The sequence below is a fragment of the Takifugu rubripes genome, chromosome 8, assembly GCF_901000725.2.
Source record: "Takifugu rubripes chromosome 8, fTakRub1.2, whole genome shotgun sequence".
Lineage (NCBI taxonomy): Eukaryota > Metazoa > Chordata > Actinopteri > Tetraodontiformes > Tetraodontidae > Takifugu > Takifugu rubripes.
The window spans coordinates 2,058,407-2,086,304 of NC_042292.1; the positions used below are offsets into that span (position 1 = coordinate 2,058,407).

At 42.9% G+C, this 27,898-nt stretch overlaps 1 protein-coding gene across 2 annotated transcripts in view; it reads left to right on the forward strand.

The window, feature by feature from the left end:
* LOC105416754 (prostaglandin F2 receptor negative regulator) overlaps positions 1–21,999 on the forward strand; it is a 45,059-nt gene extending 23,060 nt beyond the window's left edge. For both annotated transcript variants that reach the window (XM_011606064.2, XM_029840243.1), the window contains 10 exons: positions 1,310–1,456; positions 1,556–1,716; positions 2,436–2,556; positions 2,817–3,036; positions 3,129–3,316; positions 6,850–6,957; positions 18,897–19,083; positions 19,176–19,294; positions 19,378–19,428; positions 19,520–21,999. In XM_011606064.2, the coding sequence (XP_011604366.1) occupies positions 1,310–1,456; positions 1,556–1,716; positions 2,436–2,556; positions 2,817–3,036; positions 3,129–3,316; positions 6,850–6,957; positions 18,897–19,083; positions 19,176–19,294; positions 19,378–19,428; positions 19,520–19,632 (1,415 nt within the window). In that variant the 3' untranslated portion in view covers positions 19,633–21,999. The remainder of the gene's footprint in view (positions 1–1,309; positions 1,457–1,555; positions 1,717–2,435; positions 2,557–2,816; positions 3,037–3,128; positions 3,317–6,849; positions 6,958–18,896; positions 19,084–19,175; positions 19,295–19,377; positions 19,429–19,519) is intronic.
* The last annotated feature ends 5,899 nt before the right edge of the window (positions 22,000–27,898 follow it).

Genomic DNA, 27,898 nt, shown 5'->3' on the forward strand with positions numbered 1-27,898 from the left:
TCCAGACATGCTGATAGAAATGTGCTAGTTTATGATATTTTTCCTATAGTTTTGGCTCGGATTCCTTTTTAGTTGAAGCGCTTGTGCGGAGTGCTCTTGCAGTAGGCACTCGGTCTCCTTGCTAATGATTTCCACTGTGAAACAGAGAAATGATGAATGATATGTTTAGCGCACACTGAAATCCTACATTCGGCTTCCTAAAACGAACACAGGAACTGGGGTGCAGATGAAAGCAGCTTATTTGGTTGACATTGACCTATTTTTTTCCCCCCGTTCTCCAAGCCACAAACTAATCGAGCCTCTTTCAAAGCTTGTGTTCACAGTTTTGCTTTGAAATACTGTAAATCATGCAGAATGGCAGGAGGAGCAGTTCATGCTAAAAGCCTACTCAGTCATGGGGAAACGACCCGAGGTCGGTGGCATCACTGACGGGTATATGACTTAATCTGTCTCAGGTGTTCCAGTTTGCAGTGCAAAAGGCACACTGATGCTTAATATGAATAATATTAGGTAGGAATGCGGGGTGTAAAAGAGGGAATGCTGCAGAAGAAAGACATACTGTGGCGACAGAGCTGATGGCTACGGAGATTTTACCACAATACAATACCATTTTTTTGACAAATTGTACTGGCCATGGGCAGGCAGTGAATACATCACACAACAGTAGGCAAGCTTTTGTCCAGCATATGGTCAGGAGTGCCACCATCAGTTTTACCAAAATACTAGCACTAATATGTTACTGAAATAAGCAGTGTGTACTTGTCATTCTGTGTGTCTCCAACAGATGGGTGCGGCATGGAAGCCTCCATGTATGTGTGTTGTCCAAATTCATCAGCGAAAACTGCTGCTAAATAGAGCTTTGCTCTGATGTGTGTGTGTGTGTGTGTGGGCGGGGGGGAGGTGAAAATGCTACTAAAAGTAACTAATACCGTAAGCCACATAAGAGGTGTAGTTGATGACAAATAACAGACCAGCGTGTCTATTAATGTGTATTCTATTTAAAATAACACTAAAAATACAAGTCTGGCATTCTAAATCCAGGAATAAATGTCTAAAAACAGGGTTTCAAAATTGCAATTTTATTCAACTCTTGGAAATCAGAACCTGTCCCATGACTACTTTAGTACTCACCCGTCTAAGCCAATTTATGCTTCAGCATTTCAGGTGTTACGTACGTTAAAGTTAAATGTAGACATTTTGAACTACTGTGAAGTGCCCCGCTCTATCTTTATTCAGCATGTTGTTGTGACAAGAGTACAGTTACCTGATTTTTGAATGCACAGTTAATCCTCTCATTTTTCTTCCTTAGAACCAAACTTCACGTTGAATCTGGAATCCATCATAAGCCCCCAAGGGACTTCTGAACGCATGGAACTGGCATGTCGCGTGACCAATATTACCCATTTGCCTCCGGGAGGTCGAATAGGTGTCAACTGGGAGCACACTGCTCTCCCTGGTAATTTAATCACACCCTCTCTTAGAGATGGGAATGACCCTGTAAAGCTTGTGCGTTACACTTGAGCTCATGTGTTCTAATCTTTCTAACAACATGCAGGAACAGGTGGTGACCCTCAGAACGCACATGCCATTGGCTCCCTGGATGACCAGGGCAACCTGTTACCAGGGTCCATTTATTCAGACAGGCTGAAGAGCGGTGTAGTGTCTCTAACCAGAACCCAACCCGACACCTTCAAACTTCAGTTTATCCACACACAGGTAACAGAGCTTTGAACGGGACATATACTATATGCTTCTACCTTTGATCTTTGATCACTGGATAAAGATGGAGCAAAAACCCTCCCAGATCCTTAACTAATGCATTTGTTGATTTACCTGCTGTTTGTGTAACCCCCAATTTCCACAAAATGCTCCAGCGCCACGCAGTGCCACACACTGTGTAGCAGATACGCTCCCTTTCTAGGGAGTAGGTGCATTTCTTCATGCCATTGTCTGATTTTGATTAAATGCAGTGATCATTGTGCTACCATGGAAACCACATATAAAGATATGTTAGTGCTGTGCTGATAAAAAGCATAGTTTCTATTCAAGCTATTAATAATGATAAAGGACTGTACAAATTTCTTTCTAGATCACAATATATCTTTAAAACATCATTATTTACAGATTTTTGTTCAAAAAGTTCTAGCCAGAAAAAAGACACACTACAGTAATCCTTGAAGAATTTAAGATGTTTTATGAACAGCAGTCTCAAGGTTTCAATCTAAAAATGTTGCTAAACATATACTGAACCCTTAGACCTAATGCTGTAAAGCTGATGTAACAAGAGAAATTAATAGTATAAAAATGTTAGATATGGATTTTAAGTTGTAAAAGTGCAACCACAGCTGTGGTTCTGTGTTTATTTTGAGGGTGAAACGTTTTGATTGCTTCTCGTTTTAGCTGAATTTGAACGATCGCTCATCTTGTCTCTTTAGGAAGTTGACATGGGTCTTTATGCTTGCTCCGTGTCTGCTTGGACTGTGAACAACCGGGGCAATTTCGTGAAGATCTCAGAGCAGCAGAGCTCACCTCTGACTGTGCAATGGGCCATCAAACGTAAGGGCGTCTACATATCTCTGCACCTTGTTGAGCCTTTAAAGTCATGAGAGATGCACAACAAGGAGTTGGCTTTTGCTTTTGAACAGTCAATACAACTCCATTATTGATTTAGATTTTCATCACAAAAATGTGCCTTTTTTAATTTTAATGAATGAAGCAATTTCCCCCCTTTTTAAAAATGTAGTTCTAACTGAATGAGGACGCATAATCTCTTATCTGTTTTGGAACTTTTTTGCTTTGGATCCTGGCATTTTAAGGTCCCTCTCTAAATGTCATGGCCAAGAACATCCGTGTGGTATCGGTGGGCGGGGCTACATTTGAGATGAGCTGCATCGTGTCCACTGAGAACCTCGGAGACGTGGGCTACTCTGTGCTCATCCAATCACAAGAGAGCCTGGAGAGCAGCGTGAGAACAATAATGACGCTGAGCCCCGACAGTGTTCTGCAGCACGGCGGGGCAACAGACCCTAACAGGAGGTCCGCACGTTTTTCCACGTGAACCTTAAAGTACGCTTACACAAACCACACGTGCCTGTTGTTTTGAAACGTTCTTCCCGTTGTGTCCTCAGAGACAATCTCGTCCTGGCCAAGTCCGGTCCGGCTGAATTTAGGTTCCGACTCTCTGGCGTCCAGCTGTCTGACAGAGGTTATTACTGGTGTGACATCACAGCGTGGACTAAACAGCAGCCAGGACAAGCATGGACCAAAGCCACCAGTGCGGAGTCCAACAAAATCAGGATTGACTTTCAAGAAAATGGTGGGTCTAACTAGTTATTTAAATTTTGTTTACGTTTCCTCTCATGGGTCTAAGAGCGTTCTCCTGATTTGTACATTAGTTTTGTTGATGATGTCTGTAGCTTCAACTGCAGCCTAGTGGGGTGTTTTGAGCACAATTGGTAGGTACCAGTACGCTCTTTTTGGTTTGGTTTTCATGGCTGGAACTCTCCCAAGTTGTGCCGTCAGTCTAAGCTAAATGCACTAACAGTGTTGGGAATATGCATTTATTCATTATGGTAGAGAAGATTGCGTCCCTCTTCTCAAAAAGGGCTATTTTTATCGTGCCGCTCTCTCGATCAGCCACAGCACTTTACACTGCAAGTGTGCTTTCATCCATTCATTCTCACATTCATGCAGTGGTGACAGCAACTACTTTATCTGTTGGGGGGGGGGGGGTGCACCTGCCCATCAGGAGAGGCGTACATTCGTTATCGTTTACACAGTGAAGACACAGAGTCTAGGTGTTTAGAATGCTCTAACGTGGATTATTGTGGGGAAACTCATAAGACTTCATCATTGAATCAGCAATCGGTATCGGCACTGGGGCGATACGTTCACATTGTCTACATCAGTTACACAAAAGATGCGCTTTGACGTGTCTCATTACGTCAACTTTTTGTCCAAACATTAGCCTCGGGATTATCAACACATGAAATGTGGTTTTGTTACAGCACCATTCCCGACAGTGAAATGTGGCGCGTTATTGTGCCCTGATATCTAACAGCTATTAATCCGACCTGATTTATTCATTTCTTGACAGCCATTTGCTGGCCAAAGAATGAATTCATCTTTGAAGCAATCTCGATCGTGGCAATGTCTCTGGTGACAAAAAATCCTCCTTTGCCCAAACATGTCCTCTTTTTGAGAGGACACAGATCCTCGTCACAGATTTTATCCTAGTCGAGCCTCAAACATGTTTACATTGAATTTCCTTTGCATTTCTCTGTTTTCTTCGCAAAGTAGCCCCCCCAAAGGCACCGACTTTTCGGGTTACCCTACAGTTAGTCGACTACCGTAATAGGAAAAAATAGTCTTTGGATCAATCGCTTAAAAAAAAAAAAAGCTTGTTGGAGCCCTAATCAGCATGTAACCTGGAAACAAACCAGTAACGATGGTAGTGTTCTGGATGTTCACTGCTCTAAATAAGTACTTTTTTTCCTAAAAGCCGTAAATTCCTTAAGGAATCATTAGTAATGGAATAACATCAATGGAAATTATTTCAGGCCTCAGAAATGTGGTGTTTAATGCAGGGTACATCAGCATTGCAGGTAAAATGCTTGTGTCTCTTGCTCATAATCATACAACAGTACAAATCAACATTAATTGAAAGCAGATTTCAACTCTTATAGTCCCCTTTTCACTTCAATACAAGACTTACAACTTGTGTTTTCTATGTTTCTGCTTCCTCCAAAACTATATACCAGGTTAGTTTTGAACATTTTGAGACGTACACATCTTCCACCCACACCCTAATATTCTGCAGAGATAAGGATGCACACACCTTAAGCCCTCTGACGCCCACTACAGCCTCTGTCCTAGTTAACTTTCTTTGATCTGGCTGGAAAGTGGGGGGGACAGTGGGACAATGGGAGGAGGAGATGGAAATAGAGCTGCAAAAAGCAGAGGAGGAAGAGGAGTGCAAGGGAGACGAAAAGTGAAAGGTTGGAGAGGGAGAGGAAATGAAACACGAGGCGGCACGGACATCTATTCGGTCGATATTATGGGCCTTTGTGAGTCTGTTTGGATGTGATGAAAGAACTCGACATCCATGTCACTTGACACCCATGGGTCAAAAAAAATGACAAAAAACTGTGGGTCATGTTATTGTGATTATTTTATGATTATTGCACAATATTAAACTCGTGCTGTGTAGCTAAGGCAGTGTATATTTTACTTACAGCATCCTGTGCCATCACTAATCACAGAAATTTTCATTAAAAAATTCCTGGGATTTGCATGGATCAATAACAGAAAAGTTCATAATTGATCCTCAAAGTCCTGAAATCTAAGATAAGAAGCATCTGTTATAAAAGCACACTTTGATAGGTTTTTCAATTCTCTGCCACAGAAGACTGCTTAATAGCATCATTGTTGCCACAATGTATGCACAGAGTGCTTAGCAGAATAAATAGAATCAATTATTCACTCAATTTCTGTTTTATACCCCAAATTAGAAATGCCCCAGAAAACTTCATACAAAGAGTAATACACATGGTGGATCCCTGTAGACAATGAAGCTTTCATTAAAATGCTGCTGACTGTACACAATGCTCTGCTGGTTGGAGATATAGGCTTGAAATTAGATTGTGTATATCATAGCAGGCCTGTGCAATAATTCTTCTAAACCTATTATTTCCTTTGATATGATATAATGCATGTTGAACATACCATGCTTTAGGGTCAAAAATGTGTAACAGCTATGGCTTATCTCTATCGATTGAGCTACAGCACAAATGAGGTTATCTTGAAAATGAGCTCCAGCCTTTAAGTGATGTTTGTAGGAGGAAGAAGTCCTCCAAGACTGTAAAAGCAAAGAGGTGGGGGGGAGACACTGAACATCTGATTCCTCTCTGGGGAGGGCAGGAGCCCGTGAGCATCACTCTATCTGTATTTCTTCTCCCCAGCATCTCGCTCACTCTCTACCCGTCTCCCTGTGCCTCTCTCCACACTCGCTGGTTCTCTGGGACATGTTCAAAGTGAAGCCCTTTGGCCAATAAGACAGCCACATGGACGTGCACCACTGCTTTCCTTTTCTTTTCTTGTGTGTTTATATAATCTTTCAAGTGTGTGTATCCAAGTTGAGCATTTAGAGTTGACCCCACACAGAGCTGGCTACACATACTTGCACTCACAAATTCTTCCAACTTCAAGCTGAGCTGTTTTCACTCACCCCTCATACTTGCCTTAGGGGGTGGAAATTATCTGCACCCTGTGTTTCTGGCTCATCTCCTACAGTTCCAGCTGTATGTTGAACGCTTTAGATGTGTTTTTATCTTTTCCTTATATGGAAACGCCAAGTCTCGTCAGAACATTTACTGTTAAATTATTCAACAACTTTCTGACTTTCTTTGTTTTTTTTATGATACCATACTGTAATTATGAAGTCTCAGTTTTCTGGTGTCTTTCTATTTTTAGATTTAAATCTGACCAATCAGGCATTTCTAAGGAGATGAGCAGAATTATTAAATGAGCAAATATGGACTAGTTGGACTAGACATGGAAGTATTTAAAAGCAAATCAGGACAGTAAATCTCAGTTCCAAATGTTAGCTGAGCTCTTTGCTGTATAACTAATTATTTTTCTCACTCTCTACATATAAGAGTGGATGTTACCGACTAAATGCTTAACGCCCATCCATTAACACCCATCAATGACACAGTGTATGTACAGTACGTTTAAAAGCGACTGAGATTGAAACGGTTTCTCTGAAGTCCGTGGAGCTTTTCTGATGTCTGCTGCTGTTGTCATATTTCTGAATAATGCTGATGTGAGCTGATGTGTCGCCATTTTCAGGCCCTTCGTTCTCCATTGCCATCCAATCAGATGTCAGCACTGTTTATCCATGGGAGACGGCCAAGTTGGAGTGTTCACTCGGTGTCTCTGGATCTTCACCAAAGACTGGTACTACAGCAAATCCACACACACACTTTTTTTTCCCATTTTAGTTCATTTTTGTCACGTCACATAAATTTGAAATGTAATGCTAAAGTAATAATTGATGCATCTAAATGTTCTCAAGTTTTTCCAGCAAGAAACTACATCTGATTCTTAAAAACCTTTTAATATGGTTTACTTTTTTGTCTTAAAGCTTAACCACTATATTCCTTTATACATTGACTGTATGCACTGTAGGTTAGTCTGCAGATCCCTCTTTCTATCCCTCTTTCCCTTGACTCTTGAAATATGCGTTTCATATACAGGCCTCCTTCCTTTTCCCCCTCATTATTCCATACTCTAAATTGAACAGATCACAAGACCTCATGCATCACTTACTGCCTCCCTCTTCCCATCTGTCACCATCATTTTTCGATCGGCCTTTCCCCCACTGTGCATCTTTCTTTACATAGTGGCAACTGTGTTCTCAGACCAAGTTTCTGTCTGTGTTGGCGAATAGGTGTGTGTGTGGGTGTTTGTTTGTGAATGCATGTATTTGCACCTGTATCCTCTCAGGACATAAAGTCGTACACGTATGATGCTCATGCATAAAAAAAGACTGTTGGCTGCAAGGACTGGCACATCTCGGTAGTTGTGGAGCAGGCTGTCAGAATGGAAACTAATCCACCATCAGCTTTGCAGCTGACAGAATCGTCATGCATTGACGTAAATGGTATGAGGGAAGCAAAAAATGTGTTGCTGACCTTGGCAGGCGATGTCTATCAGTGGATTTAGAACTTGGATTATTTGCAGGTGTTATTTGTCAACAACTTTCTATTTGGTCTTTTTTCTTTCTTTTTTTTTAAACTTCCCAAATCATTGGAAGTAAAACCATGAACCTCCACTTTCCATTATTGTCAAACCACATAGAGATATGCAGCCAGAAGATTATTTTTTATTAATTTTGGTCCAGGTGTATACAAGCTTGGTTCCTCAGTTACTCAAAATAGGTGTGAGCATGTGTGCATAGTTTCTCGTTATATCAGCCCTGTGAGGACCCCATGGGAGACCTGGAACTTGCCTGAAGGATTACAAATCCCACCTGCGTAGGGATTCCATTAATGCAGCCAGAACATTTCCAAGAAGGTTCAGGAACCGTGCAACAGATGTTTCCTGGTCTTATCTAAAAGTGATACAAATGTTAATGTGTTTAATATATTTTTGGTATTATTTTTTCGCCTATTTTTTTTAACATTCATTTAAATAGGTAAAATTAACTGAGAAAAGCCTGTCAGTTACAAGAGGCCCAGCAGACCCCATACATTTACATAGAGACAAAGATGTTGAAGACAATCTTGATGTGTGCTGGAAACAGTAAAAGTGCAAAAGAATCAACATGTCAGCTAGGATTTGCTACACTCTTCTTTAGCGTGTGAAGCATTGAAATGACTGAAAGTTTGAGTGTTTGGTAAGGAGCTTCAGTCGTGGTTACATGCTCCTCCTCATCCTGGATCCCTGATGTTCAGGTTTTCACAGTGTGTGAGTTCATACTTCCCTTCCTTGGAATACCTGTACTGACATTTTGCTTGCAAGTTTCCAGTCCCAGCACAGTTTGGAAGCTCTATTATGATGTTCCTGTTCCATTTATAGTAGGAATTCATCATTCGTGTCACTGTACTATGAACTTAGTCATCAGTTAATTTTTTCTTGACTGTCAGGACAACAGCCAAACTTCAGGTGGACAACACCTTAACTACATTTTATAATCTGGGTGTGTTTAACGCTGCACCCTCTTCCTCTGTACAGTATTGTCCTCAGTTAGTATGTCAGAGTGATTTCATCAGGTACTCAGTCACGTACCCTTGATGACCTGTTATTGCCAAAACCTCTGCTGCTCATTGTTCTGAGACAATGAGACACAAACCCTTACTTGCAAATGACTTGCAAGGTGATGAGTGTGTGTGACAGACATTCCTAAAAATGAGTTTCATGTTTGAGTTTGCTTTTACGATGGCGATACAGACATGAAACCCCCCTCCCCCCTGGTGTCTCACTCCTTAGTCAGCAAGGGTTGGAATGTACATAGTTAATTAAACAAATGTAAGTACTCTACTCACGTTTTACCTGATTTTTCATATTTTAGCTTTAAGAATCACAAAGCATCCATCTATATGATATCAGGGTCATTAGCAGAAGGCAGTTTATTGTTATGTATATTTAGATATGGAATGCAGAATGCATTTATGATACAGTTTATCTTGTACTGATCTAGGAACAAGTAGGCATCCCATTCCTCAGAATTCATGTTTCCCAGAGTCATTAAGAATGGTTAAGTTCAATGTTCACAGTAATACACCATAAAATATGATGAGACTATAATTCGGAGGTAATCTGGTTGATGATGCTACTATGTCTCAAATAATTTACTGATGTTAATCCCCTAAATTCCTCTTCACACAAATGCAGAAACTGTTGCTCACAGATTGTGTAAACCAGGTTAGAAATATGAAGATTTATCAGAGACGGCATTCTTTTGCAAGTAGTTGCACGTTTTGGCCACTCACTCCTTGAATGCTTGGCGTAATGACAGGTCTTTGACACACCCCTCAGTTTCAGGTACCAATATATTGCTTTTTAGCATCTCCTCATGGTTTGGCCAGGCTTCTATTGCTGTTCCGTTATGAATTTTAAACACATTTGTACACTTTTTGCAATATGTGTCCAAGAAAACCTTTGTCTAATGTGGCCAAATTCGAGTCTTGCCTCAGCTGATTAATTGCAATGTATGACGTTGTTAAGCTTGTTTTACTGCTCTGACTTGCGAGCAGGAATCAATCAATCAATCTTTATGTATATAGCATCTTTTACAATCAAAATTGTTTCAAGGCGCTTTCCAGAATCCCAGGGCCTGACCCCAGACAAGCAACAGTGGCAAGGAAAAACTCCCCTTTAACAGGAAGAAACCTTGAGCAGGACCAGGCTCATGTAGGGGGTAGGGGGGGTAGAGGAGAGGAGAGGAGAGGAGAGGAGAGGAGAGGAGAGGAGAGGAGAGGAGAGGAGAGGAGAGGAGAGGAGAGGAGAGGAGAGGAGAGGAGAGGAGAGGAGAGGAGAGGAGAGGAGAGGAGAGGAGAGGAGAGGAGAGGAACAGGCACAACACGCAGTGAGTTTGCTTAGATCGGGAAGCCTCAGCGGTCAGCTGTTACTTTGGCTGTCCTCTCAGCCAAGATTATAACCATGTTCTCTCTACCTTCCTGTCTTTACTGTAAAAATGGTAGAAGCCTGAATGGGTTGTCCTCCACATTAGTGTTTCGTTACATTAGTTTCTGTGAGATATCATGTCTGCTGAATCACCACTATGATGGCAGGTGTGCAGTCTAATGCATGCTTTAGGATAGTTACATTAAAAATGGCTAAAAGTGTGCCTCTTCAAGATTTTAACCATGATTGGTGTGCAGCACATAAAACAATATAGGAAGCACTTAGTTGAAGGGGACAGTTTTGTTGGAATGGTACATGTGATATTTAATTTCCCTTTTATCTGCATCTGTATGCTGCATCATGCTGACAGTACACTCCTGAACCTTGGAATTAACACAGCATCTTACTTTAAACCAGTCAGTAGCCATGAAATGACATCACCTTATGAGATAAAAAAAACAAACACTTTGACTGGCAGTGCTGTGTCTTTTCACACTGCAAGTTTTTTTTTATTTGTCTCTGTAGTCCTTTTGTTAAAATAACAGCATGCCACTCTGTTCTAAGAAAATGAAGCTTTGTAGGGCGGGAAAAAAATAGACTCATGTCAAACACCTGCCATTGTCAATTCATATGATGTCATTTCGAGCTAAAACAGACCAAAGAATATGCAAATCATTCATTTCCATACAGTATTATTATCCCATCTGTGAGTGTGACAGTCAAGAGCTCTTTAACAACCCTGGGAGGAATGGCTAACTGTCCACTTTTACATACCGGTAGTCTAGAAGCAGAATTTCTCTTTTTCACATGGCTTTGAGCCGTGTTAGTGTTACACCTGCTTTTGATTAATCAGATTCAGACTATTGTCACTACAGAATGAACACAATACTACTTAGTAAGTCTCAGTTTAGCATATAAGAAAAAGCTAAAATAAGATTAATCAATAAAAATATAAAACCTTCAATAAAATACAAAACCTTTACCAATCAACAGGAAATGACTCAATATAGAAAACTATACAATAATGCAAATCAGTGAGGAAAAAAAAACAGATTGCACAGAGCCAGAAAATTAATTGGTGCAAAAACATTTAGTATGGACATGTGGAAGATGTAGCAGCAGCGTTTCAAAGTATACAGTATGCACGATGTTAAAGTGAGGAATGCAGCATCAGACTCAATGTTGTTCCGTATGCAGTGGTGGAGGCGGAGCCGTTCAAGAGTGTGTACCTTGACCTTTTTGCTTGGATGCGGCGCAGCCACCTTCCAGAAGGCAGCGGTGTGAACAGTTCCTGGTGGGTGGTTCCATGGAGGATAAAGGCAGCTCTGTCCCTGCATCTGGTGGTGTAGATGCAGGCCCCTGTACAGACTGTCCCACCTGATGCGGAGTCTTCTTCTCTCCCGTCCGTGTTCAGTCCTGCCCTCCACAGCTCCCTCAGGAAATAGAGGCTTTCTTAATAAGAGCCGTGGTGATGTTCCAGGTGACAGTGTCAGAGATGTACCGCTAGGTGTTTAACAGATGGTCTCCACGGCCACGCCGTTGATGTAGAGGGAGGAAAGGGTTGGTGGGGGCATACTTGAGGAAATCCGCAGCCAACTCCTTCATCTTTTTGGTGTTGAGAATGAGCTTTCTGTCTCCAAAACACTGCTTCAGATCTTGCACTTCCTGCCTGTACACTGTCTCATCTCTGTGGATTGTCAATCCATTCACCACTGTGTCGTTGGTGTTCTTGGAAGTCCAGGACCCAACACATTGAGGGGGTTCCCCGTTCACTCTGCTTGGATGCCAGTTTCTGTGCGATAATGGTATGAAATGTAGAACAAAAGTCCAGGAGCTACAACCTCACATAGGTGTCTTTGTTCTCTGTGCGGGTGAGATCCTGGTGGATTACGGTAGAGATGCCGTCAGTTTTGGACTGCCTGCATGCATATTCCTGTGTGTCCTCAACTACGTTAATATGGTTGATAGAGGCAGATGTTGAGTGCACATGGGCAGTAATCATTGAGATGGAATATTACCTCTGGCACAGGGATGACTGTGGATGTCTTGAGGCATGGTGGGACTCTGGTCCGGGACGTAGAGATGTTACAAATGTCCAAACCTTTGGTGATCATGGTCCTTCAGAAGCCTGCCTAGGATCCATCCCATCTAGGCCTGAGACATTCAAGGTCATTGAGACTTATAGGTCTTCAGGGCACTGTGTAGTACTCTGTGATGTGTCTGATGCCCTTGACTCACCTCGTGGGTTGAGATTTTAAAGGCTCTTAGATCTGTCAGGCATATGTCGACTTTATTCTGTCTTTGCGATTCCTTCTTCCTGCTTTGAGTATTGCTGCATCTCTGCCCCTGAAAGCAGCGTCTTGGGGTCTCAGCATGGAGCACACCTTTGCATTCAGCCAACAGTTCTGGTTTGGCCTGATGGTGATGGTCATGGAGGTGGTCGCATTGTCCACAAAGGTCCAGATATTGCCATGGACAGATGATATATACTCCTCTTTGCAGTTGCAGCCTCCTGAAAGATCCGCATGAAGAAAAGTCATAGCCCATCTGGCCACACAGAGATACATTAAAATAGTTTAATCAATGTGAAATCCAATGCAGGTTTAGTTTGTTACACTTGGCTCATCTCTTACAAACTGGCTCCAGCTTCTTCATTTTTGTGAGGTAACGTCTATTCAGGCAATTAGTTTCTCCCTCTACAGAATCCTTCTAGGATCTTACCATTGATGTGACTTGCACTTGCAAAGTTGCATCATAGTAAAGGTCAGCCAGGCATGTTTAAATGAACACAGATTCACTGGAACAAGATTAACAACCAGTTCAATCCAGTTGTGCATAGGAGTGTAAAAGCCAACTTTCCTTTAACAGACATTCGCGACATTAACATGTGAATTTTCTTCCACAATGTGATTTTTCTAATTCTGAGCAGTAAAGTAAGTGATCCTATTAAAACATATCTGTACATGCATCAAGCTATCAATCAGAATAAGTTTTAACAGTCAACATGTTTACATGAGTTTTATTTGGATGTATTTCCCATTTTTGGTTCGATTTACTTCCATCATGTAACCATGGCTGCAGGCTATTTAATTTTAAGCTTTGTAAACAACTTTTGTTAGATTGGAATGGAATTCTAAAAGACATTTCATTATTTTGACCTTTAAAGCAAAACTAATAACTGTCCAAAAACAAGTGATTTAGAAGTACCATCACAGTATGATCCATCCTTCTTTTCTATTGCTCCATTCCTTACTTCCTCCTCAGCCTCTCCTCCACTCTCACCAAATTACCCAGCTGTCTTTGCAGGGCCAACAGGCAGCCGTTAATTACCCAATCTCACGCTCCGTTAGCCAGCCGGGGAGACAGAACGAGGTAGAGGAAGAATAGTCGGCGATCTGGAGAGAGCGACGAGAGGTAGCAGTGAATGGGGAGAGGCAGGGGAAAAGAGCGTTTGAGTGAGGAGACTGAATAGGAGAGGAAGAGTGGCTTGGGAACCCCATGCAAAGTTTCCCAAAGAGATAGTGAGGAGGAGGAAGTCTGTGAATTCTAACAAAGTAGCGCGATAAAAAAGAGTAGATTATCGTTGTTGAACTGACTGGACAGATGGGGGGGGGGGGTTGGGAAGGTGTATTAAGTGTGAGGCCAGGAAGTTGATGGAATCTGTGATGTTCTGACTGGTGCTAGGGAAGCTTCATTCAAGCATTTGCATTCCAAATGGTAAGATTGGTCAGTGGTAATGTGAGTCAGGCCTCAGGAACTATTGGGTTTATTTTAGGTGACTCTCTGTATCCATCCAGGCTTAAAATCAGGTGTGTTGCCTGCCATTCACTAGGAGTTGTCATCAAAATTGCATATATTATCAGGTTTATTAGAACTCCAAACATCCAATTCTGCCTGTAGAATCTTAAATATCTGTAGATATTTAAACTGCTGTAACAATCAGGTGCTGATAGCTGACAACCATACAGAAGCAGAAGAAAGCTGTAAAAATTAAAAGCAGGGAGAGCTGTGGTGAGATGTGACAGTCAAGCACAAATTGAATTTGTAGTTTAGATGGTCCCGGACGACAGCGCAGTGCAATCTTTTTCACTCCATTAGGCCCTCCACTCTAAACAGGGATGGGAGCAAAAACAGCTTCAAAGAAAATGGCAGATTTCAGTGTGATCACACTGGGAAGCAGCTTCTCATGTGCAGCGATAAAACCTGATAACTTCACTCTGGGAGGCTTGTGTCAGTTTGGCTTTTACATCGGGAATGCTCAGCAGGAGGCACCCCCAGATGGCTGACAAAGGTGTCAATCAGGAAGTCTGCGCGCTCATTTCTGGACCAGTTCTTTCCATATCTGCAAATATTTAATAGTAAAATGTGATGCAGCTCCATTTATAGCATTTAGACAATGAGCCATGATCCACACATGGCTGCTGTAGAAAGTACTGCCATCATTTTTAATGCATCTCAAGTCCATTATCAAAAACAGACAAGCTCGTGGTCCCCACCGATGGTGACATTCTTGCCAAAAAAGAAACGGTGGAAATGCAGAAAATATCAATAAATATGAGAGGAAAACTGAAGAATACAAAGTGACATTATCATTTGTTTAACGGTCGTTTTATGACTAATGCATGTAGCATGTAACAAGGGAAACTTCGCATTGTTTCTGTGCCAAAATAATGATTTATCATGTTCAGACTTCCACTCTACTGGAGCTGCTCTGCTTTATGGAGTAGAAAAAAACCACACGCATACTTTCATTAGAGGCACTGTTGGTAATTGTCAGTCTTTTGTGTGTGCGTTTTAGGCAATTTTATGCTCTGGACTCTCCTCGAGGGATTAATCCCAAGAAATCCAATCAGACTGTCTTCATTTCCACCGACAGCCATTTTAGGTTTATTAGCTCAGACGGGGACTAGATATTGTATTTACGTTGCACCGTAGTTTCTCCTCTGCCGTCCCATCTACAGGCCCTGCCCTTATTAAAGCTGCCTCACACCTTGAAATAGTGTTATTATTGATGTGAGCTAACAATGCTGTTCCATTTGCACATGGTGTTAGCTTGGCTATTCTCATAATTTTCCAGGCCACAGAGGATGCTACTCTTGCAGTTTTGCATTTAGGCTTCCACCAGAGGTATTTTTGATGGGACACAGACGCAGCTTCTGTTTCTTGCACTTGAAGACACTTGGACATGCAGCTGGAGCTGGGATTCAACCACCTGACCTTCCATTCAGTGGACATCTGGTCCACAGCGAGCCCGTTCCCGCTGCTATTATCCCATGAAAAGAGCTAACAAGGGCTCTGTTTGTTGGTCCTGGCCCATTCACTTGGACCTCATATTTTAGAAAAAAAAAAAAGTTTCAGGCATGTAGGATGTTGCTCATTTTAAAGATTAAGTCAAAATTCTAAAAATAATATTGTTAATGGTAGAATGACTTTGATTCCTCCCCTCTCTGCAACTTTCATAAAATCTAATGCTTGAACTTCATCCATTTATCATTCAGTTAGGTTTGGAGGGTCTCTCGATCCAGAAATTGGGGACACCAATGTTTTCACAAATGTTTTCCAAAAACATGGTTGTACATGACATAATTACAAGACTCAAAACATATATGCCACAAAAACATTAAAAAAAAATCAACATTTATCAGCATTTATACGCCAACACACCACAGCATGGAGCTTTCTGCTGAGTCACTGTCAGCAGCACATGAATGTTGACTGATAGAGGTGATCAACGGCAGCCTCTTATAAAGACAAGGGATAACTGAAGCCGCTTGATGTCTTTCTCCAGAAATACAGTTCCTAGAAGTCCATATTGATGCCGAGTGGTCCTGCTATGGGTCCGCACCTACATCCCCTCCTATAAGGCGGAGGTGGGGGGGTGTCTTGCATTTCTCCTCAGGCCCGTCCTTCGACAAGCTCGCATTAATGAGCGCCTCTAGCTGTTGATAAACCAAATAATCTCCTCTGTGACAAAGTCCTTTTAAATCCCCTCCCTCTCCGTCCTCTCCGCCGTCAAGAACAAAGATGGTGAAGGATGGAGGCTAACTGAGAAAAAGCAACCGCTTGCTAATTATAGCACTGCTCCTTCAGTTTGAAACAAGCAAGCAGGGTTCACGTCACTGCAGCAGAATTATGCAAAGTGTGCTTTTGATCATTAACTTGCTGCCATCACGTGACGCCAACACGTCCTTTTAGACTGTCGGCTTTTCAGATCAAGTGATTTATATCAGAATATAGAATAGTTATCATTATAAAGAGAATACGTATCATCTGCTCTTCACAAGCATCTCTCGCGCAGCATCAAATGGATGAAAATCCTTATTTCCCACCAATGAATGTACTCTTTGATTTTGTGTGGAGCAGGATGTAGGGAGTGTTGCGTCCATGGAAATTTTGTGTGGACTGGCATTTTTATTGAAATACATATGGTGCTGCGCATCATGTCCCTTTACAGCATGAATCTACCTAAAGCTACCTGTGTGTTAGATACCTGCAGGAATTCTGCCATATTGTATGTGTCATCATGCATTTACTGATCCTGTAGTCCAGATGAAGGTTCAGAAGATTGAGGGAAGCGGTTGCAGCAACTGTTTTCTGTCCTGCATTTAGACTTTTAAGGATCTATGACTCCAACCATGCCCCATCGGCCATGTTTGAATGGTACATTAACAGTGAAATAGGAAAGCATCACTGATAACAACTGATTAGAATTGTAAAAGTTCACTCTTTGCTGTGAAAATGTAGTGGATCTATGTCTAAATTGCCCAATGTGCCTGTGCAGTGTCCGTGTTTGGGTGGATGGAGCACTTGGCTACTTGTCAACACTCTTCTCCTCCATCTTCAGCTTAAACATCTGTCTCCAGCTCCATGACTTCAGTCTGCATGAACACTTTAAAAAACTGACTCTGAGGGAAACGAGCTTTGCTGGATACCCCCATCCAGCCGCGGGTGTTCCGCTGGCCGTGCACATCACCCAACCACAGATTTCTGCCAGGCCATTTTGCAACGTGCAGGTTCTGCTGGACCGGACAAATATCACTCCTTGCTTTCCTCTTTCTCTTTGGGAATGTTTTCTTTCTGAGTGCTAAAAACTGTTGGGAATCATCATCAGATCGTGCTTCAGAGTCCTCAGAGACTCTTCGGAACAAAAACAGAAGCCTCTCATAAACGTGATTTGTAGGATTGAATTCAAACCAAAAGAATCTGAAAACTGGCTTTAAACTCAGAGATTAGCAAACTGCATTAGAAGTTCAGCACTATTGATCAGAGTTGTGAGAACCAACTTACTCTTCTCTCCATCTTCAACCAGGTGCACCTGGATGAAAATCCAGAATTAGTCTGGAGCTGAAGGATCAATAATTCACTTTTTAAAAAAGAAAAGAATACTGCTGTATAGAGAAGCAAATCCCCCCCCCCCCCCCCCCCCCCCCCCCCGCAGACCTCCTTAAGAGGTGTGATAATGGGGCACAGAGTCCAGATGAGGGCTAATATGAAGTGGATGCCGGACTCACGCCGAGGCCGGTGTTATTATTACTGCTGCTGCTACAGGTTTTTAATGATGTAGCACTTGAATATTAAAACCATTAAGGGAGGGAGAAATTGAGATGTGATTCATTACTCCTGCTCCTCTCCTCCTCTTCATTACATTCACTCTTCCTCCTCATTCCTGCCTTTTTTAACCCTAATTTCTCCTCATTATTGTCTCTTTTTTTTCTTCCTGTGTCGCCCACAAATGTTCTTTATGTTCTTCCATCTGTATCGTGTGTTTGAATCCAAAATGACAGAGGGTGCCTAAAACTTCACGGGGTGTGTGCGTGCGTGCGTGCGTGTGTGTGTGTGTGCGTGTGTGTGTGTGTGTGTGTGTGTGTGTGTGTAGGAGGAATACTGCTAATAGTCCCTCTCTCTCTGACAGACTAATGACTAGTTTTTTCTCCCTCTCTATCTCCCTCTGTTTCTCTCTCTCCCTCTCTATCGCTCTCTCTCTCTCTCCCTCCCTCTCTTTCTCTCTCTCCCTCCCTCTCTTTCTCTCCCTCTCTCTCCCTCCCTCTCTTTCTCTCTCTCCCTCTCTCTCTATCTTCCTTTCTATCTCTCTCTCCCTCCCTCTCTCTCTCGATCTCCCTCTCTATCTCTCTCTCCCCCCCCCTCTCTCTCCCTCTCTATCTCTCTCTCCATCCCTCTCTCTCTCTCGCCCTCCCTCACGTAAATCCCCCGCCAAAGATGACACCTTCTTTCACAAAGTTTGTTTTTCTTGCTTTTGTCCTCACTGTCCCCAGCTTTGTGTCTCACATCTGTCTTTTGTCTTTAATTCTTAAATCTTATTATTCAACTAAATGTTATTTTGTCTTCTGCGGTCTTCAGGGTAAAACTGGGTTGCTGTGGACAGTAGACAGGACAGCGGTTGCCAAAACTATTGCACCACTTGACGTCTCAAAATGTGCACATCTTTTCCTCTAAATCATGATTTAACTTCCTGATTTTCATGAAATATGCAGATGGAGTACTTTTTAGAATTTTAAACTAAATCTTTCTTTGTATTACTAGCAGTCAAAAACAGCACATATGTTCATTATTAAGCAAATGTATTATTAAATATATCACTATTAGTACTGAATCTACTGTGTGTTGCATCATACCTGAGGAATTCTTCAATATTTGCTGTAAATTATGAATAATGACATTATTTTTTCCAGATATTTAGTCGCGTCACTCTGCAACGTTAGAAAATCACTGATTCGCTGTCATGTTTACGCCCGTCTGTGGATTCGTAGACGATCTTGCCTATGAGGTGCGTTGGTTTTTCACGCGGCTACGCGGCGGAGAGACGACCACCCAGGTGGCGAGCATCGACCGCTTTGGCGTTGTGAGGAAAGAAACCCGGAACTCATCCAGTGACGTCTCCATCGAACGCAAGGACACGAACACATACTTGTTGAACATACACGGAACTCGAGACACGTGAGTGTTTGGGGCAAATGTATCACAAGTGACTGTAGAAGGAAATGACAACAGCGCACAGTCATCAACCCAAACTGTGTGTCTTCCCCCAGCGACAGCGGAGAGTACCACTGCGTCACCACGCCCTGGTACCTGTCGGCATCGACAGGAGCCTGGACCGAAGGCGCGGAGCTGACCTCGTCTCGGATCTTCCTCACAGTGAGGTTTGCCGGTGAGCAGCGAATCGCCCCCACTGTGGTCCCGATTGTGTGTTTGGGTCAAGCATTTTGAACGTCATATCTTCCTCTGTTACAGTGTGGGAATCCCTCCAGTTACCGCTCTTATACGGCATCTCAGCTTCTATAGGTACTGTAACCGCCCTCCACTCTCACCTCTATACGTTGCACATGGCCATATGACCCTAACGCTGTGTTCTGTTTCCGACCCCCAACTTCAGGCGTCGGTCTGTTTTCACTGGTTTTCGGACTGGTGTGCGCTCACTGCTGCTGCCGCAACACCGCGCACACTCCCCGCTCCCGCAACAAACTGATGGACCTAGAGATGGACTGACAAACAATTTCACCCCCCCAGACGCACTGCAGCACTCACAGGAAACACCATCCGCAGAGCGGGCACGCCAACGACTACTGGGACACCCACTTGTTTCAGGGCGACAGACGCTGGGACTGAAACGCCTGTTGGCCTGGACGGGGGTGTGTCAGCGCTGTGAAGGCAGAGCCGGGGGGGGTTCGCCTTCAAGACTTCCTTTTTTTTTTATGAAGATCCGTTCAAATCTTTGATGCTTCCAGTGGGCTTTTTTTTTTTTTTAAACACGTATATTAGATTATAGCTCAGTGAGGAGCTCTTTAGAGGATCTCCGGAGACATCACTGCCACTGGGAATCTAGAAGCACTGACCAGCACCTTCTGGGGCTGATGATTTCATTTTATTTTTTGTTTTCTTACTGTGCCAAGGCTCGCTGTAGAGCACAACTCCTCCCCGTTCCTCGGGGTCATTGATAAAAGGTGGGGGACAGTTCTGCAGCTCCTGTTCCTTCAGGTTCTGCTGTATCTGCAGAGCATGGCGGCTAACCTCTGTCAGGTCCATGCGTACCCTCCGTACGATAGCTCTTGCACTAGAACTGCCACCCCAGAGTATTCCTGACGGACGATATTTACCTTTATTTTCTAGTTTTATGAAAATTGAGAGATTTTAAAAAGACGTTTTTAAGCTTTACAAGAAATATGCAGTCGTTGTGTTTGTGTGTGAGATATAGATGTATAAATATACACGGTAAACGGTGCCAATCTTTGATCCAACAGCTCACAAAGCCAGAATTACACTTGAAGGCCGCTCACAGCGGCGACAGGAAGCACTCTTTTCTAAATATTGTCACATGTGTCGTGAGTGTTTCTGTGCGAGTGCCGTGAGTTTGCATGTGCCGTTTTATAATGCGAGTGATGTCGCACATGAGCATCACGGGCTGTTTGCAGGGTTACTCTCTCATGAATTTTGGTTTTTCATTGGAAACATCCTTTCACCGATGCCCATAATGTGACGACAACTCGTCCTGTAACAATGCAGTCAGAGTTTTGGACCATCAAGTCATGCATGTTCCAGAGCTTTATTTTATTTTTTTATAGGAATAATCAGTTGGGTCATTTGTCATTGCAGGAATTGGACAATATGCTAAATTCAGGAAGGGCTGTCTTAGCTTAGCATAAATGGCTCTTTGTAGCATATAAAAGCACTGTAGACTGCGAGTAGCTCTCGTACACGTTTCATTAATGTGTCGAGTTAAACTAACCGTGTTTGAACTAACAGACAAATGATAAATGAGTGAAATCTACATGATGTTTATAAACCTGCCCGCAGAGACAAGTGGTTGTGAGGCAGGAAGCCTGAAAATTCTACAGATGATATTAAAAAGCATTTACAGATTACAATTAAAGATCAAATTTAATATAGAATCATGACTATATCTGTGAAATGGCCTCAAGGCACAAACACAACAGTATTTTTTTAATAAATTTGACAATTTAAAACTAATCTTTGGGAGTTCAATTGCTAAAAATCCATGTATATCAGTCAATACCGATATACAGTCGTGATATACGTATACCCGTATAGCAATATGTGTTGGGTGATTGCACGTCTGTCAGATTGGGCCGGCCACAGACGGAACCGGGATCCACAGATGGGAAAAGTGCCGTTGCCTGAAAACCGTCGGGTCTCCGCAGCACGTGGGGCCACTGACATCTGTGGGTTTCCTGTGCTGCTGAATGAGTTGTGAAGCGATGACTGTGCAGAGCCAGGCTCTCAGTTTCTACCACAACAGTGACGGGGCGGGGGGGGGTTCTGTCCAATCCCAGTAGGATGCAGAGAGGTGCCAGGCTGCATTTCCTCCCCATCTCACTGGGTTTTGGTCGATAAGTTACATAGTTATGAACATAATGCAAAGGTTCTGGTTCCAGGACACGTGTTACCAGTTTAGAATTCAAACTATTATATAATCAATTCTTAAAAGCCCAAATCTATAAATATCTTTGATGACGGCTGTAAAATATGACACCATCTGCTGCAAGACTCGCCAGGACACCGCAGTGGGGAAAAAGTCATGTTTTGGCTGAGTCGCAATGTGTCTTTGGTCTTTTGCTGGCGACCAGTCGTCCTCGTGTAAACCTCCCTGGGGACGTGCATGAAAGAGGCAGTTGCAGCATCCAAAATGTTTTGCCACTATCATTAATAATTTAATAAAATCATTAACTATCACAGGTGACTTACAGGGCTCTGCTAAAGTTGAACATGTTGTTGGACATGCCTGAGCGAGACCTTCTCAGTGTCTTTTCATTATTTTGTCATTTTATGACGGTGATGACTTGTGATGGCTTTTTTTTTTTTAAATAAATAGATTTGTAAGTTATCTTTTTCTGTAAATGCCTTGCTGCTTTCTTATTTTGTTGTTGAAAATGACTGTTTTTGTTTTTTCTCCCCCCATTTGGGGTTCTGAATCTTGCACTTGCATGTAGTTTGGAGGTTTGGGATTGAACCGATGACCTTCGCACCACTCCTTCTGAAATTAACTAAACCACGGGAGAGGAAGAGGATAACTGATGGTTGGATTCCTGTTTGCATAAGGAGTTGGACGCAGCAGATCTGCTCCAGGTGTATTCCTGCCTCTCAGCCTGTGATTTCTGGGATGGGCCCCAGCACCACCTGATGATGATAATCACTGGAAAAAATAACACGCTGATCCTAAAGTTTGTGGCTGCCACCTCGCCAAATGAGAAGTTTGGCCCTGCTGGGATCTTGGTGTTATTCTCTTTTGATTCACCTTTATTTACCTGAATTTTCAGCGCCTGCTGCTGTCGTCGTGTTGGGGGGGTGTCGACCGGTCGCTGTGTAAAATGGCACCATTTCAATCATTTCATTTGATTTTATGGGGTCTCAAAATTAAATATTCAAACATTTTTCTGTAATTTCTTTCAGATTTTGCTAATTTCCCCTCCATATTTCAATTTTATAGGCAGCTTAATGAGCTGAATTTGTCTTAGAATGATGTCTAACATAATGATTAGGGTGTCGGCCTGCAGCCGCCTACAAAAATCCAATCATATTCATGTCACTGAAAATAAGGAGCGCTCGGGCCGAGGAGGTTTTCTCACGTTCCTCCTCAGAGTTGCAACTAATGCGGGTCCCATTTATTTTTCCCCTCCATCCCAGGTCAAAGCGTCAATCAGGCTTCGCTTCCAAACGGGGACCAGCACACTGGGCGGCAGCTCTGTTTGCTCCCACTCCAGGGTTTTTATTTTGTTTCCTCCGCCCGTGGCTCTGCTTCCTCTCCTCTGTCGCTTTCACTCTCTTCATTAGAAATGCAGATGAGCTGAAACCTCATTCAATCTCTTGGGTTTCATTTTTACACCTCTTTAACACCCTAATCTCTCAATTCTCCCTCCATCCAACCACTTGTTCTCTCATCTCATGCTGTGATGGAAAAGAAAGCGGCGGCGTTGATTGGCTCGTTCTCTCTCAGGGTCCATTTGGCCCAGTTTTCTCGGCCCTCCAGGTGTGCGTCAACACTCCCATGAAGCCTTCTGTGATACACCCTAACTTGGCGTCTTACTCTGTCGCATCGCTGCTGTTTACGTCCAAAACTCCAGCTCAGGATATTTGTTTTCTCCGCTTCCCCTTCTGGGTGTACGGCACATTTGGTGGTGCCTGTCCCGACCCCGACTATAGTGTGTTTTAGCTCGAGGGCTCGCTCCACATAACAGGGAATTCAAACAGAAAAATTCAGCAGCGCAACGAGACAAACCACCCTCCCTGGAGCGAACCAGAGGGGACACATTTTCTCATCTGCTTTGTAATCGTCACTGATGTTTGCCTCAACTCCACGGTGGTGACGCTGCTGCAGTCATGAAAGGAAAAGGAAACACGAGTCAAAACGCTCAAATCATGGCTATTTAAATTGGATTAAACTCCCAAAATGACATTTTTCATGAAAAGCATCTTCTACGCTACCCATGTCGTCAATCAGATCAATAACAAGTGATTTAGTGTTTTTCTTTTTTAAAAGTTGAACCAAAAAATTCACATTTGGGAGCGAATCTGGGGATGGACTCTCCCTCAAGGACAACAACACAGAGGCCAAGGAGTGAACCAATAACCTCCATCTCACTAGAGCTCAGGGATTAGTTTTGATCAAGGTCATAAATGCTTAATGTTTTTCATTTTGTCTTTTTGGCTCGATCAGCATTGCCGCTGTTTCTATAATGTGTCATTGGAACTGTGATGTCCCTTCTTATCCATAAATGGTGTGGAGAGGAGGCAACGAATGATAGACAGGAATACACCCTGGCCCATCCAACACACACACACACACACACACAGTTATGTCAATGACAGCTGGAGGTCAGTCTGCTGAAAAGTCATGTCAAAAAACATATAAAAAAATGCTAAAATCAGCATTTTGTCTCCCTGTGACATAACTGAGAACTGCTGCAAAGCAGTTCTGCCCCTTACCCATGATGCTTTGCTTCAGGCGCTTATCATAATATACTGCAGTATTGATACATGTGAATCCACTCCACCCATTTGTGTTTGATTGTGGTGCCCAGTTAAAGGGTTTAAGCCAGTGTGTGTAAAGCGTAATATTCCCCATCAGAGGTGTGTATCTGTTTCTAGAGTACCGGTAACTAAACACAAGGTGTCACATGGATCATGTGACTGTTATTCATTCCACAGACTGTAGCATCAACACTGCAGTTATCAGTTCAGGGGCCACGGGGCCCCAACACAGGGTGGAGATCAGCGTGCAGCCCAGATGTGGGGTAGTTAAACTGGAACACTGCATCTGTTCCTGTTACGTATACTGTACATATAACATATGGGATGGCTGCTTTACTGCTTCATTTCATCTCATTTAGGAGGAGCATTCTTTCTTCTTCTTTCTTTCCTGACCGCTTTTTCCCATTTGGGATCACAGGGAGGCATAAGTGGAAAATATTCATCTGAAAACTGAAAAGCTTTTAATCAGGAACAAGGCTTTAGAAATTTTGGAAGTACTTTCTATCAGTAATTGCTATTTTCTTGTACTTTACACTAGTGGGGTAGATATCAATTATAGCGATGTGCCAAGTTGCCTTTTCCTCTAAAATCTGACTTTTGTTGTTTGTTTTATGACGGATTTTTCCCCCCCTTGAATTATTTTTAGAAATTAACGAGTTCCACTTTATCAAAAATTCATTTTACCCAGCCGGTGTCAGTGGAAAGCAGCATCGGAGGGAAAAGGCACCCCAAAGATGTCAGTGCTGCGTCTGAAGCCGCCCACTCCTTCCCTGCTCCCTGCTCCCTACTCCCTACTCCCTGCTCCCTACTCCCTGCTCCCTACTCCCTGCTCCCTAATCCCTACATAGCAGGCTTGAGTGGACTCCTTATTTAGCGTCGCATAATGAATAAGTTCCAGGTGGAACGTTGTTTTCTTTAACTGATAAATAAATGTCACGTCTATCTCCTCGTGTGGGACCACAAAGTTATAACCAGTTTCACCAGTTATTAATAATAATTATCCGCTACTCATTTTTGAACTGAAATGATGATGTCAGTTTATTAGAGAAGCTTTATTCAGGCCCAAAGCTTCATCCTCCAGGAGCCTGTGTACCATAAACAATTTATTCAGGCAGCTCCTCTCTTTTACTGCCTCCTTTCTCTCAAACCTGTCTTGACTGTCTCACAATTCACTCGTGTTTTTCAGATCAAATTTGATTCACAAATTAAGAATTTCTCCAGTTTGTCTTCACTGTTCCAGGTCATCTTGCCTTCACTTTCTTGTGTTTTGCCTCGTAGAACCCCAAAATAACAATCCTTTTATGCACAGCTGTATTTACATCAGGCTGCCCTACATCTGACACAAGGATAAATTATGTAATGTAGCAAGTATCCTCGTGCAGCTTCAAATGGATGGTTGAGGCAATGATGAGCTCCAAGAAGGGAAGACTGGCTGCATTGTAGCTGCAGGACAGCCCCTCTGGGCTGCTTTGTCTCATTGAGCAAGGGAGCATTAACTGACCTCCCCAGTGTGTGAGTGTGTGTGTGTGTGTGTGTGTCCAGGAATGCCACGATAACTCTTTAACACTTGAACCTCACCATAGAAACTTTGTCAGCATATGGGCGGGTGGGGGATGGGCAGAGGGAGTGCGTGTGAGCTGGGGGAAGCTGCGTTTGTGTAATTTATAATGAAGCAGAAGGTATTTGTGAACTTGCTTCCACTCAGACCTCTGCACCATTGTTTCAGACTCATGCATTCTTTTTTAAAAGGCTCTTCTTTTGATTTATTTGTTAACCTTCTGTAGACTTTCACCAGCTTGATTTATGAAATATTCAACAAAGGCAGGTTGGAAGATTGCATTGAGCTGATGTGGGGCCCAGGACCGATGGGTGGACAGCTGGCTGTGACGTATCAACGTTTCAACCAGCGTTAATGTTTTTCGACTGCGCGTTTGGATCTATAGACCTCAGGCAGCACTCCACCTACCTCTGTGAAAGCACTTGTTCCCACGAAGGCTGGGCTCCTTTATCTTCCTGCTGCTGCTAGGCTAGGCACCAGTCCATCCTGTTTGTCTAAAATTAGAGTCCCGCTCACAGCAACGTCGGGGCTCTTCGCGTGTTTGCCTGCGTAACTGCTTGGGATAAAATGAGACAACTGCTGCTCACAGCCACAAAGTCTCACATCTTAGTCAGAAGCGAGCGGGCTCCTGTGGCTAACAGCTAGTTTCATCACCTAACAGAAAAAAGCATTAGCATCTTCAAGAATTAACGGTACAAGGGCAGCCATAAAGGCATGAAATATCCATATTCTTCAAAATGTATTCATACCATCATTGCTTTTCTGAAATTTTTTATATATTTGCCTATATTTGTCAATTTGCCAATATTTTGGGGGCTTAACTAGATACAGAGCAGCTGTTTGTAAAACTGCAAGAATCAAGCCAAGATTTACGGCTTGATTTAAATCTCATATAAATAAACAAAACTTGACCAAAGTGCTTTACAGCTGCAACAGAAAACAGTCAGAGCACAAGTGCTGGAAAATAATACCCACATAAGCATCAAGTTCAAAAGAAGGTGAGTTTTAAGAATGGGCTTTATCTGTGGACTATTATGGGACTGATTCAAATCGGGCAGCTGCACTTCAGTTTTTAATGATATCAAATTATATAGACAAGTAACAATAGCATAACTTTCTGAGAAAAGGATTAAAGCGGATCACGATGAGGTCAACGTTTCTACAAATCCAGGTTTACATTTTGGGATATATTTGCGGAGCTCTTTCTTTCTCTGAGAGGTTGATTCTTTATCTGAAACCGCTGCCTTGTCACCGCTCCCCACACTATCAAATCTGACACCAGCACTGTCACCTCTCTCCGACTTAAACATGCTGTATTATTTAGGCAAGGAAGCGTTCGGCATCCCAGTTCCTTGAGTGTTTCTGCCTGCACGAACAGGGACACTTCAGAGGCCTCCAGTGTAACGTAAAGAGCACAGCGTCATTTTATACAAAAAAGTGAAGCAAAAAACAAAACTAAATGTGACACCGAATGTTTAAGGGGAATAATTTAGCCTCTGTGTTAGTGACGGAGAATTCCCACTGTCAGGAAACTCCGAAATAGAAAAGCGGCGTCACTTTTTCCCAGTCTGCATTTAAATCCTCGATCCGTTCCGACAGGATCGATGGATTGCTAATCCAAAGAGGTCAGCCATTGGATTGATGGATGGATGGTACCGCGAGACTTCTGAGCCTCTGCTTTGGCGCGACCCTTCATTTCTTTGTGTAATGCCCCAGCCTTACAGTCCCCTCGCTTCAATACCGACGCTAATCTCTGGTTTTCCAAAGCAGATGGGGACCAAATGCTGGTCACAAATCAAACTTCAGTGCTGGCTGCATATGGCAGTTAAAAATATTGCATTGGAAGGGAAAGTGACTTTATCTTCCAGCCTGCACGGGAGAGAGAAGCTGCACGATAAAAGAAACCGTTTTCGTCCATCATCTGACGCAAGTAGAAGCAAATTTGATAATGAAAGATAGAAAATAGGAGTCATTTCTTAGGTCTGAGATGGGCATTTCTAAAAAAAAACCCAGTGGATCCAGTGTGCTCAAACATGGACCTCTAAATTATGCTGACAGTGTTGTAAATATCAGCTCACTAAAGAAATAATTGCCTGTTCCTGCTGCATGACTTCTCCTTGTATGGCGCTCCTTCGCCTCCAACGCGGCAGCGGGCACGCCGCTGTGCACGCACACTTCGCTGAACACCAACAACTGGTACTGGAACTGGTT